The sequence below is a fragment of the Myotis lucifugus genome, unplaced genomic scaffold (assembly GCF_000147115.1).
Source record: "Myotis lucifugus unplaced genomic scaffold, Myoluc2.0 scaffold_250, whole genome shotgun sequence".
NCBI classification, from domain to species: Eukaryota; Metazoa; Chordata; class Mammalia; order Chiroptera; family Vespertilionidae; genus Myotis; species Myotis lucifugus.
Window position 1 is genome coordinate 1,204,722 of NW_005871298.1, and position 13,846 is coordinate 1,218,567.

Here is a 13,846-nt window from a genome sequence, read left to right on the forward strand (position 1 = left end):
AAGACAGTCAAACGTTTCTCCAGGGGGGGGGGGGGGGGTGGTGGATGTAAATGTGTGAGTGTGTGGCTATCAACCTGCTTATCTGTCTATCCATCTACCTACCTACCTGTCTTGTTTCAAATTTTCTTCATTCTGTTTTTTAAGTGGCAAAAATAATAGGGCTTTGCCCTGACCAGTTTGGCTCAGCAGATAGAGCGCCGGCCTGCGGACTCAAGGGTCCCAGGTTCGATTCTGGTCAAGGGCATGTACCTTGGTTGCGGGCACATCCCCAGTGGGGAGTGTGCAAGAGGCAACTCATCGATGTTCCTCTCTCATCGATGTTTCTAACTCTCTATCCCTCTCCCTTCCTCTCTGTAAAAAATCAATAAACATATATTTTAGAAAAAAATAATAGGGCTTTATACTAAGTGAGGAATAGAAGGTGACATACCAGGTTGTTACCAATCACACACACACACACACACACACACACACACACACACACTTAGAATTCTTAAGTAATGTGGCCTTGCCTGGTATCACTCAGTATTTTTAGGTCTGGAAAGAATTTTTCTGCTGCTGCTCCATCTTACACCTTTACATCCACCAATAATAAGTAACACGGCATATCTTTTTAATGTGTCATGAATGTAGCTCCCAAAAGGTCTAATATGTAGCATTAACAAAGTACCCAGAAAATAACTATTAAATTGTGCATTTTAGGGAAATGGCCATAAATTAACTGCTTTCTACCAAAGACGGAGTCATGAAACTGAGATAAAAAATGTAGGCTTCACCCTAGCTGGTTTGGCTCAGTGGATAGGTCGGCCTGTGGACTGAAGGGTCCCGGGTTGCAGGCTCGATCCCCAGTAGAGGGCATGCAGGAAACAGCCTATCTATCAATGATTCTCTCTCATCACTGATGTTTCTATCTCTCTCTCCCTCTCCCTTCCTCTCTGAAATCAATAAAAATATATTACAAAAAAAAAAGAAAGAAAGAAAGAAGTGCCATTTCCATGGCTCTGGAAGTGTAGGTGCACGTTCCTGCCAGGAACGCACTCTGGCCGAGCCGCACCTGCCCCCTCCTGAATGACCTCGCTGATTTTCCCACTGAAGAGGACGTCCACGTGGTTGAGGATGAACTCGACGACCACAGACTGAATCCTCACTTCCATGAAGGCCGCTGTGCCGCTGAAGCAGGCGGACTCGATCTGTTTCGATCTGTGGGGCAGACAAGATTGCCATCAGAGTCACAGACATAGCAGTCTTAAAGGGCATTTTTTAAAACATGTAAATCCTTTTTTTAAAAATTTTTCTTTATTGATTAAGGTATTACATGTGTCCTTATCCCCCCTTACCTCCCCCATCCCCGCACTCATGCCCTCACCCCCCTGGTGTCTGTGTCCATTGGTTATGCTTATATGTATGCATACAAGTCCTTTGGTAAATCCCACACCAACCAGAGTAAGAAAAATACTTTCACAGGCCTCAGCTAAGTGCCACTGGCCTGTTTTGGGGAGATGCGCATAAAAACAACAGATCAGTTTTACTTGAACAGGGAGGGTGTCCTTAAGGAACACTGATGAATTAGACTTTAACAAGGTGATTGGATCTACTTAAGGTCAAATGTCAAATGCAACTTACCTGAGCAGGTTTGGAGCCCAAACAATTGCTAGGTTTTTTGCATGCATATTTGTGATGGAACAATAGTCAGCGAGAAGTGACAAGTGTCTCATGAGGAACTCCAGTGTCCTGGAAAACGAAACACAACACTTTAACAACAACAACTCTAAAACCCATCATGTAGCGGTACAGAGCATAACAACTCCACGAACTCGTAATGTTCGATGGCAAAATGGAAACAGAACCATACAAACCCCAGCAAATTGTGTGCTGTTTACTAGGTTTAAACATTATTACCACAGAACTGTCAGAAGATCAGTATGAATTTTATACCTAGATGTAATAACCACATCTACTGATTCTACGGAAAACGTCTAAGGTGAGAAACATGCTTCTGACAGGACTGGCTCTGAGAAAACAGCCTGAGTTTTTAAAAAACCGTTAGCGTACTTGCTCCTGCTGCCAGACACCTGGTTTCAAGACACCAGGGACATGAACCCTCCCCTCTGGCTTCTAGACAAACGATTCCGTGAAGTTATGCTGCTCTAGTTGCAGCAGACATGCTCTGTGTGGCTTGGACACATTTTGAAAAACAAAGGAGGGTCCAGCCAGCGTGGCTCAGTGAATGTGTTGACCTATGAACCAGGAGGTCATGGTTTGATTCCCGGTTAGGGCACATGCCTAGGTTGTGGGCTCAAACCCCAGGGTGGGGTGGGCGGGAGGCAGCCGATCAATGATTCCCTTTCATCATTGATGTTTCTATCTCTCTCTCCCTCTCCCTTCCTCTCTAAAAGCTATATATATATATATAGTTTTTTTTTTTTTAAAAAAAAGGAGGGTTGCAAAAAAGGAAACCAGCAAACAGGCACCCAGCAGTGAGTCCATATTTTGGATTCAAGCAATTCACAAGTCTGCACACTTGTGGCCAGACATCCCAGTACCTTCAGCAATATTTCTCAGTATCGCAAAACAAACACACACAAAGAGACAGGTTTAGTCAACCACCCATTTGCTCATTCATGTATTCGTTCATTCAACATTTATTAAAGCCTACTGCATGCCAAGTACTGTGCCAGGCCCTGGGGATACACAGACAAATAAATATAAATGTATGGACAAATGGCGTGGCTCAGTGGTTGAACTTTGATCTGTGAACCAGGAGGCCATAGTCAGGGCACATGCCTGGGTTGCAGGCTCAATCCCCAGTGGGATGTGCAAGAGCAGGCAATCAATGATTTACTCTCATCATTCATGTTTCTCTTTCCCCCTCTCCCTTCCTCTCTGAAATCAATAAAAATATAAAAATAAATAAATAATAAATAAATAGTTGCAACTCCAGTCAGCAGCCCAAAGGATGAAAACACGTGGCTGGAATTCTGCACGGGGTTTACCTGTAGTGTGGCGGGGGCAGCTGCTGGATGACGTCATGAATCTTGATCAGCCTTTCTTCATCTGTTGCTGCTGAGACAGCATCCTGCAACCATCATAATGCGACATCAACCAGTGGACTTTGTTGGTAAAAATCAAAGTTCTCCACTTACAATTTAGCTTTTTTCACTCTCAGGTAAATCATTCTATCTACTCTTTGGCGCTGAGCGATGAGGAAACACCATGTAGCATCAAGGAAGTAAACCTCCCCCCATACTATGTGGACATTGAAATCTATTAAAAGATAATTTTTTAAAAAACTTTATGGTCACCAACATTAAGTGTGATAAGAGTAGTGGCTCAAAGTCAGAAACAAAAAGAATGAAAATGTGAAATCAGCCAAAACTAGGAACCAGTAGCAATGACTGTTTTGTTGTTGTTGTTTTTTCCTTTAAAGGAGTCATTTTTAGGCATGGAACTATTTCTTACCTGGCCAAAACAATTTTGACACATTTTGAACAAAACTCCAAAGAGGACTTGATTTAAAAAGTGACTGGTACTCACTGAAAATTTCTCATACAGCTGGTAGGTGAGCAGAGGGTTTGGAAGCTCTCGGAAATACAGCTTGCAGAGGGAGCCCACGGAATGGATGTCCTGAACATAGGGTTCTTTTGTCAAGTCGGGGACATGTTCAGAGTCAAATTCATGGCTAACAAAGACAGCAGAGTGACAAAATTATTTTATTAAAGGAAAAGCAAGAATATTTGGGAAAGCACGAACCCAAATAAAATATATAGACAAATAAATATAAATGTATGGATAAATGTGAATTGATATTTTTACCTCAGTGAATTGTTTTTTTTCCAGCAGTAATTGGATGTTTGATCATAAGTGTTTTTCTATGTGAAAATTAAGGGCATAGCTTTAATATAAAGATGGACAACGATCTCTGAAATGCTTATGAATGAGCAGCTCTTAATACACAGATCTAAAAACGGGACTCAGTTCCTCATGGTTTGAATCTGTGAGATTTTGGCAATTCTGGAGACTAGGACTGAGTGGCAGCTGGTCCATGAATAACCGTGCCCAGAAACCCCTCAGCTACAGGAAGTATGGCCCAGGAGTGGTTTATTAAAGACGGATAAGAAAGCCAGAGACAACATCAACCAATCCCCAGCCAACACCACATTGTAACAGACGGTAAAATCCGTAGCAATGAAGTGAATGGAATAAAAGTTGCGTTCAGAAAGCGAGGGCAGGTTACGCTCACTCTCCAGGAGGTTAATTAATATTAATCTACAGGCACGAGACCACTCATCAACCCAGAGGATTAGTGTTTGTGGATTTATTAGTGAATATGAGGTTTGCTGCACGTGAAAGACTGAAACTGTCTTAGTACCAGAATCAGGTGAAGTACTTTCCAATATGTATTCCTGAAAACAGAGGTGAGCTCTGCGGTCAATTAGGATATTAAAACCCCCGTAGAGTAAACGGCATTTCCATGCACCACAGTGAAAATGAAAGAAAAATAACACATTAAGAATAGACCAGAAGCTAAGAGATTGAGCAAAAATAAAATCTCTATTGCTGGTGTAAAGGACACCGTGATTTTGGGGAAGATGATGAGAGCGGATGTGAAATACGTAACACGTGCACACCTGAGCATAGAATACAGAACAGGTATCCAAGGAGATCAGAAAGTTTCCCTCGTCAATTTTAATTAGGAATGAAAGACTAATTCTATTAATTCTATTCTGATAATGTAAACTTCATCTGCCATGGTTGTCATGGGTTCAAGTTCAATAGCGAAAATCATCAACTATTGTAAAGGGAAAACACAAGGACTGACAAGGTGAAGGGGGCATGGTGTTCTGATACTGTAAATGGCATTTAGGAAAATACACACAGAGAACAATACGTTAGAGTTGCCTATTTTTTCTAAACTATCTTATTGAATTATGGTTATCAATGTAAGAGATTTAATTCTGAATTTCATTTTAATGAATTACAATAGGAATGAAAAAGGAAATGCCATAGCAGGTTTTACCGTAGCCTCTGGATATTGGAGGCAACACCAGAGAGGCGATATATTCCGTCCACAATGCCATATCTCTCGATGAATGCCGTACAGCTCTGAAGAACCTGGGGGACTGAAGAGTAATGTTAAAGACGTGGGTTAGATGGGAAGGACTCCACAGAAAATGAGAATACCTTAGTTCTCATCAGCAAAATAAAATGCGAGTTAAAGTTATAGGGGTGGAATTTTAATCTACTACAAAAAAATGAAGAGGGCATGTTTACTTAATTTCATGTCTCAACAGATAACTGCAATTTTTCACTTTTAAGAGTTTTTTTTAATCTTTTCATAGTTAATGCTAATTCTATTTTTATCTAATAAATAAAACACCAACATAACACAAAGGTCAAGGCAATTTCAAGTAGATAAGACCTTAATTTCCTGCCTATCTTTACATTATAAATACTGACCTTTTGACTTAATATTATCAGCTCCTTATAAAGTGCACCCCAACAATAAGTTGAAAGAAAAGATGGGGTCTGTCTGGTTACTTCACTGAATATCTGACACAAATGGCCAACTATTTGGGGCCTACACTGTAAAAAAGGACGTTCCAACTATATGATAAAGCTCTTTTTATAACCATTCAAACATGTACAGCAGCTGAAATTGAACTTTGTTTTGCAATACAGACTGGTAAATTTTTAGTAACTTTCATTTGATAGTTTTAGTTCAAATCCCTGAAAAGCAGTGCTTGGACGAACACTATTTGGTTGCAATGAACGACTATACTAGGGATGAAACACACAGGAGTGGTGAATGAAATGATATTTAAGAAGATACTTTTAGGTAATGTATTGCACGTATAGTACACAGTAAGTCCTCACTTAACGTTGTTAAGGATTCTGAAACTGTAAGTGAAATGACATATAATGGAATCAGTTTTACCATAGGCTGATTGATCCAAACAAGAGTTCCTACACTGGCATCTCACCCACATTATAACAAAATGATGCTGAAAGAAATGATGTTATTCCAGGACTTGCTGTACATCATGATTATACCTGCAGACTTTTCCTTGGTTTTCCTGAAACAAGCTCCTTAGCTTTAAATGAGTTTTTTAAGCAGCTATATTACTGAATATGTAATATGTGCCAGGCTACATGCTTTATAATGGACACCCTCACTTAAATCTCATGGAAATCCTATGAAAAAGTTGTTTCATCTCGGGGTGGCGGCTTCCAGCAGCATCTGTGCAGCGTTATTAGAAAATGCATCGTGACTTTTTGTTGGGGAAATATGATTAACTAAGGAATTAATTTCAGAGTTATTTGGATCTTGTTTGTTTGTTTTTTCCCCCCAAGTGTGCTCTGATTATAAAATTCCTGTTTGTTTTTTCTAACTATTGTAAAAAATCGTTGGAAAAAAACTCAAACACAGAAGTAAGTTCAGACTACAGAGTTTCCTCACCTTGAGTTTTAAAATAGATTTTATATTTTGTGCCAAATATCATTTTACCGAGCGTCCTACCAAGTTCTTGCTTTTTTGTTTAAAGAAATCTCATTTGAAATTTCACTGTAAGGAAATTCAGTTTCAGATATGTGCAGCAAATAAAACAAGTCCTATTCGAAACTGATGACGTTTGAAAACTGTTCCACTAGAATAGATTTTATCACAGTTACGGAATGAATGAACACTATAGTTATTAAACCTGTTTGCTGCCTTCTTAAATGTTGGCAACCATCCTCTCCTATCGTACTTATTAAGAATGAAAACACACCAGAAACTTCTAAGTACAACTAAAACGTGCTGAATCGATGTGTGAAAGCTAATGAGCATGGCAAACAAACTGGAAAACACTCCCTCATATTAACGATCACATTCAAGCAAGCTTGAACAACAACAAAAAGAAATACAAAAAGAAAAAGAAACAAAAAAACATCTGACTCCATCACTCAGGGTGCAACAGTAAATGACAAATTAGTTTGATCTATCCAAAAAAAGTACCATGTGGGGAGATTTTTTTTTAAAAAACCGGTTCTGTGAGTAACTGTGCCATAACCTTTAATTAACTCAATTATAAGTATTGTGGTTTGTGGGAGCTGAAACTGTAAGATCATCCTGAGTGAATTCTGACACCAGGGATCACAAAAAAAGAATTTTTGAAAGACCTTGTCAGGCTCCTACTCGAATTCTTACAACACCCTGCTACAGGAGAAACAGGTCAGGCTTTTCTCTTGATCCCACAGGGAGGTGCTCAAAAGTTCAGAAAGTGTTAACAGGATAAGCTCTCCATAAAGTCGATTATTCACTAGGAATACAATCCAGAGAATGAGTCACGTAGCAAAACATTCTACGGATATGGGCTTCCTTCTTAGAAAAATCTGGTGCATAATCTATTTTATATATTTATGTTTTATATTTTATATATTTTAAAGTCCCAACTAATAGGGTAATCATGAGGAAGAATGATCATACATATTATATAGCTATCCATAGTTGTATCTCCTCTCTCCTCACAATTACATATACAAAATATCAACATATCATTCTTCCTCCTCAGGGTTATTCTGTTTTCACTTAGACTTTAAATATCCTATTTAATAAAAGACTAATATGCAAATTGACCGAACGGCAGAAAGACTGGTCACTATGATGTGCACTGACCACCAGCGGGTAGACGCTCAATGTAGGAGCTGCCCCCTGGTGGTCAGTACACTACCACAGGGGGAGCACTGCTCAGCCAGAAGCCGGGCTCATGGCTAGCGAGTGGAGCAGCGGTGGGGGGAGCCTCTCCTGCTTCCGCAGCAGCACTAAGGATATCTGACTGCCAGCGGGAATGGGCTTAAGCTGTCAGTTGGACATCCCCCAAGGCTCCTGGACTGCAAGAGGGTGCAGGCCGGGGAGGGACACCCCCCCCCCCCCGCAGTGCATGAATTTCATGCACCGGGCCTCTAGTTACATATGATATATATTCAATTCTCCTTGTTTTAATTTAAGCTTTGAAATAGTCTCTCTCTCTCTATCTATCTATGCACTTATGTTATGACTAGTTATAGACTATATACAGTACATATAAAGTCTCAAAATCTTAACTTTAATTCCTCACACATTTATTAAATCAAAGACAAATTAATAAATCAATTTAATATTAAAAACCATTTTCTTTCCTAATTAAAATTTTAGTTGATAAACTTCAAAGGTTTCTCTCTGTGTTTAGTCTTTATTAAATATTCAAATTATTTCCGTCATATGAATATTTATTCATCATTGTCATCATCCCCAATAAAGAGGAAATTATTCTAAAATACCAGCTAGAACAGTGGTTGGCAAACTGCGGCTCGTGAGCCACATGTGGCTCTTTGGCCCCTTGAGTGTGGCCACAAAGTTTCAATCACACTGTACGTGCGCGCCTGCACATGATATTTTGTGGAAGAGCCACACTCAAGGGGCCGCAGTTTGCCGACCACTGAGCTAGAATGTATGTGACCTCAGTCTTCAAGATTTATTAAATTACAATTACACTCTAATGTCACAAATTAACTTTGTTTTCTTTTTTGTTTTTCTAATCACTTGAACAGACTTTCTCCTCTGGATCAGCCTATAGCAGAATTCTCTTCCATGACTATTAAATTAATTTCTAACATTCTACTAGTATTTTTTCTTCTTTTTAATTAAAAAGGCAGGAAAACTAAGAAAAAAAATTACAAAGTTTCCACATTTAATATGCCACCACAATTATATTCATTTTATATATCTTCTAAGTATCCATACATTTAAAAAGGTAAACTTGCCCTAACCGGTTTGGCTCAGTGGATAGAGCGTCGGCCTGCAGACTCAAGGGCCCCAGGTTCGATTCCGGTCAAGGGCATGTACCTTGGTTGCGGCCACATACCCAGTGGGGAGTGTGTAGGAGGCAGCTGATCGATGTTTCTGTCTTACCGATGTTTCTAACTCTCTATCTCTCTCCCTTTCTCTCTGTAAAAAATCAATAAAATATATTTTTTTTAAAAAAAAGGTAAACTTACTGTTTATATATAACACTAGAGGCTTGGAGCATGAATACTGGTGGGGTCCCTTGGCCTGGCCTGTGGGGATTGGGCCAAAACCGGCTCTCCAACATCCCCTGAGGGGTTCTGGATTGCAAGAGGGCAGTTCTCGGGTAATGCACCCTGGAATTGGGCTCCCTCTTCTCTGGTTCTGGGTGCATTACCTGAGAACCGCAGCTGCCAAGTCACCGCAGCTCGGTAGCTCCTGCATTGAGCATCTGCCTCCTGGTGTTCATTGCGCATCATAGCTACTGGTCGGACGGTCGGACAGGCCTTTATATATATATATTTATCGATTTTTCAAATTTCCACACTGTACTCAAATTTACAATTTTAACACCTTCAATTTATGGTTCAAAAGTGAGTACTCAAGTTTTTTGCTCTCATACTTACTGCTATAATGAATATTTTTGTTTATATTGAAATATAACCTTAGGATAAATCCCTAAGGGGAACTGCTACATGAAAAGAACACTATAAAAAAAAGTTTCTTGCTGTGAAGTACCAAAATGTTTTTCAAAAAATTAATAATACACCAAGCTACCCGAAACCAGCAGCTTTTGTCTATTGATAAAATTGCTGCTGCCTTACTGGTATTGGATATTGTGAAAATTAATAAACAGAAATCTTATTTAAAAGTCAGTCAGGAGGCTAGAAGAGAGAACTTTTATGCACCTGTCACTTAACACACACTCCTGACCCCAACAAGAAACATACCTTTCACCTCCAACAGAAAGTGATTTTTTGTCACAGGAAGTGATACTTGATCACCTCAGCAGGAGGAAGAAGACTCCTCCTTTCCCAGGAACAGCTCAGCCAATGGGAGATTGCCAAAACTCAGCCAATGCAAAGTCACTATACTTCGTACTTTCAGTATCCTCCAATGGGCACTAGGTTTACAATAGCCCCGCCCCCAATCCATTAAAAAGGCATTCTCTCCTTTGTTTCCCTGGACTTGGGCATGGTTCTCGGTTAGACTACATGTCCTAAATTGCAATTCTTTCTTGTTCCTGAATAAACACATTTTGCTGGAGAAATATATACCTGTCCACTTGATTACAGTTAATATGATCATAATTTAGAAAAGCAGCTTTATTATATTAATAATGTTTGTCAATATAAAATGATATCTCAAAATGGCTTGAAAATACATTTTCATGACTACAGATGAGCATAAACACTTTTCTGTATTTTGTTTACTGTATTGATATTTACCCTACTTTTCATCAGTGGTCTTAAAAAGTACAATGGGTATTTTCCATCAGGATTTAGAATTTTATAAATCATCTATTTCTGGTACTTATCAACATTATAGGTACTTTGGATACTACTTTAATACTCTAGCACAGCAGTTCTCAACCTGTGGGTCGCGACCCCTTTGGCAGTCAAACGACCCTTTCACAGGGGTCGCCTAAGACCATCCTGCATATCAGATATTTACATTACGATTCATAACAGTAGTAACATTACAGTTATGAAGTAGCAACGAAAACAATTTATGGTTGGGTCACAACATGAGGAACTGTATTTAAAGGGCCAGAAGGTTGAGAACCACTGCTCTAGCATCTCTACAAGAACTGGTAGAGGGAAGTGCATTTTTTTTAAATCAAAAGAAAACCCCATTTTTCTTTCTTCTTATCTATTCATTCCCCTCTATCCATTCACCACCCACTAAAAGCTTGAGTCAGAACTTGATTTACAGGGAACGAAATTAAAAATTTTAGCTATAAAAGTTGGAAGACTGGGCTTGGTATTTTATAGCCTCAAAACTATGGCTATATTTTTCAAACAAGAAATTAAGTAAATATTTTAGAATAAAATGTGGGAGGGGAAATCTGGCTGAGAAAGCTATCTGGACAGATATAAAAATAATGCCAACAGACCGTGCTTTCTGCGAATGTCTTGCTCTTCCTAAACAGATCAGAAGTAATCTGATTCAAAGTACATCCTTAGACCCGTCTTTATTCTCAGCAACCCCAGAACTAAGATAAGGACCCAAGAATGTTCAATACCTGCTGCCGAACTTAAATGGAACAGAAGTTACTTGCCTAATCTATTGCACAATTGGTTCTAGAAAATCAATATGCAGAGGTTAGAAACTAGAATGATAAGAGTAGAGAATGTATGTTTACCTTCAAAACCAGAATTGAGAAGGTGCTCCCCCAGGTCACAACCAAACACCCTCTCTTTCAAGATCCCCCGCTGCTTCAGCTTCTGTTTTGTTGGTCGAGACTTCATGAATGTGCGTAAGAAAGTGATGAGCTTGCCGTGCTTCTTAGACACTAAAAAACAGGGATAAGGGAAAAACATCTTAGTGTGGCAAGAGGCTACATTTTTACTTAGTATGAAAAGAAATGGAGGTCTTAACAGGTTGACTGCAAAATCATGTATTAAAGTACACTTTATATTCTATGGAAATTTTCAGCACAAGTTTAGGAAACAGTTATTTATAAAATCACAATTTTGCACTGTCTTCTCACCAGTCTGTGATTTTACTTGATGGGACTGTGAGCAACTGTAAGTCTTGTAATCCGTGACTTCTAAATCAAATGGTAAACCAGGCATTTCCCCAATGCATACCTACGGATGCCCCAGGATTATGACTGGTATCTGAGCTTTACTCTAATATGTCACTTTGGAGACCTTCATAATAACTGAGCCTGGAAACGTTGTGAATGTGGTTTTACTTTCTAGTCAATTTCTAAAATATTTTACTTGGTGGTTAGAAATTGTCATGGCATTTATAATCTGGAAATTAAAACAAACAAACACAAAAACAACTCCCTCTTTTTCATTTTATGAAGAAGACAATCCCATTAGGATACAGAACACACTTTTCAAACTAACTGCTACATAAACACAAAACACACACCCATAAAAAAAATTAGACCTCCTATTAACATTCATCTAGGCTACACTAAATATAACCTTAAGTCCTCTGTAGATCAAGGCAAGAGATAAGTAAAAAATATTTCCACTGACAGATACATGAGAAAGACAACAGTGAAAGAACTGAATGCAAACAAAGCTCTAAGCACAGCTTACAGGGTAAATTACTCTAAAATTCCACATACAACAAGTATCATAAGCTCAGAGTGCTGGGCAGAAGGCTGTGTTGCCCCTGAAGACCTGCCTGTGGGACATGGACATGAAAGTGCAAGTCAGCGATACTGATGATCCCAACCCTGTGAAGACCTAGGCTAATTGTGTGTGTGTTTGTCTTTGTTTTCACAGGAGTTTAAAAAGTAAAAAAAATAAAATAAAATTTTATAGCAAACGAGAAAACTAGTTAGTAAAATCATCGTTTGAGGAACAGAAGTCTGGAATGCCGTCAACAATCTCATGAGACTTCCACTGAAGGAGGCAGAGTGGGAGTTTGGTTTTAGACAGTCAAGTGCTTATAAAACATTTCAACAGAGGAGACTGCAATGCAGCTACGGGTCTTAAGGTCAAAGTCTACCAAATATGCTGGATTAGGGACATGAAAATGATAAGGCCACTTCCACAGAAAAAGTACCTCAACAATAAAACACAAACAATACTTAGACAAAAGCCAATCACTCTGACTTATATTCAATTTTCCTGTACTAGAGTTAAAATGTGCCCCAATGTAACTGCTTCCATATTAGATATGACAGATTTTACATCCGAAATCTCTCTTCAAACCTGAGACGAACCCAACTGAACCAGTCTTTCCAGTAGTTAAAAGCTTTAACAGTATGACACACAGTATCTCCAACACAAATCTTTATGACACCAATATCCAGTTTACAGAGCTACCCTCACGGCAGCTCAGTGAGCCCAGTGAACTTTGACATGGAGAAATGGGGCACTGGGTGTCTTAAATTACCCTAGTAAAACATTTCTCTAGCAAAGCCAAAGAATTTTTTCTTTTTCCTAATACTTCACCTAATCTAGAGTTCTCTAAATCCAGTCTCAGAAACCTCCTAGACTGTTTTGAATTAATTTCTCAGGACATTAAAGGAAGCTAATTGGTGCCCATTAATGGCCTCAGCATTACACTTATTTGATTACATGCATCCCATTCTAAGATCTGTAGCAAATTCAGAGTCAAGCTGACAGAATGAGATGATAGGGGTGGGATGCGTAATACCTGCAGAGGTTGTCCTGATCAAACCCAAGCAACAATCAAGTATGAGTATAATGTGTAGCATGTCAAATGGATTTCACAATTGTACACAAATCCTTCTTTGCTCAAAGTTTTCAAACACAGATTAAATGAGCATTTGGAAGAAAGTTAACAGAGGGGGACAGAAGCACAGGCAACTGATATTTAAGAGTTTCTTATCCTCCCAAATTCCAAGTCCCTATTGTATACTTTGAAATACTGTGAGCATCATGGCAGAGCAAGCGTACCCCCCTGTACCCATCTCCCCTTCCATCTATCGACAACTAGGAGGACCTTTATCCAACAACCCAGGTTCCTCTGCTCAGCGAGGAGATTTCCTGAAAGATGCCCACAGCCGTACATCTGAAGGTGAATGTGTTGGCACGTGAAGGGAAGGCAGCATGGTACAGACAGAACAGAACCCACACCCTGATTTCCCAGACACCTCAGCTGAACCCACAGCCCCAACCAACATGGCAGCAGTCAGTGGAGTCAGGGTACAGCCCTTACCACACAGCCCAGCAGAGGGTAAGAGAGGCAGCAGCAGCCGCAGGTAGCACCCATACCTGGCTCTCTCCCCAATTACGGGAGTGCTCAGACCAGGGGAGCCCTGGGAGCAGCAGTGAAGATGTATCTCCAGCCTCCCGGCCACATCGCTGCAGTTTCAGCAGCCACGGGAAA

The 13,846-nt window shown here is 39.6% G+C and overlaps 1 protein-coding gene across 1 annotated transcript in view; it reads right to left on the reverse strand.

Moving 5' to 3' along the window:
• The window catches only part of ARHGAP32 (Rho GTPase activating protein 32), a 106,597-nt gene that overhangs the window by 11,727 nt on the left and 81,024 nt on the right, over positions 1-13,846 (reverse strand). Inside the window, 6 exon segments of the mRNA XM_006098869.3 lie at positions 1,055-1,200; positions 1,624-1,731; positions 2,994-3,076; positions 3,535-3,679; positions 5,018-5,120; positions 11,169-11,318. Coding sequence (XP_006098931.1) covers positions 1,055-1,200; positions 1,624-1,731; positions 2,994-3,076; positions 3,535-3,679; positions 5,018-5,120; positions 11,169-11,318 — 735 coding nt within the window.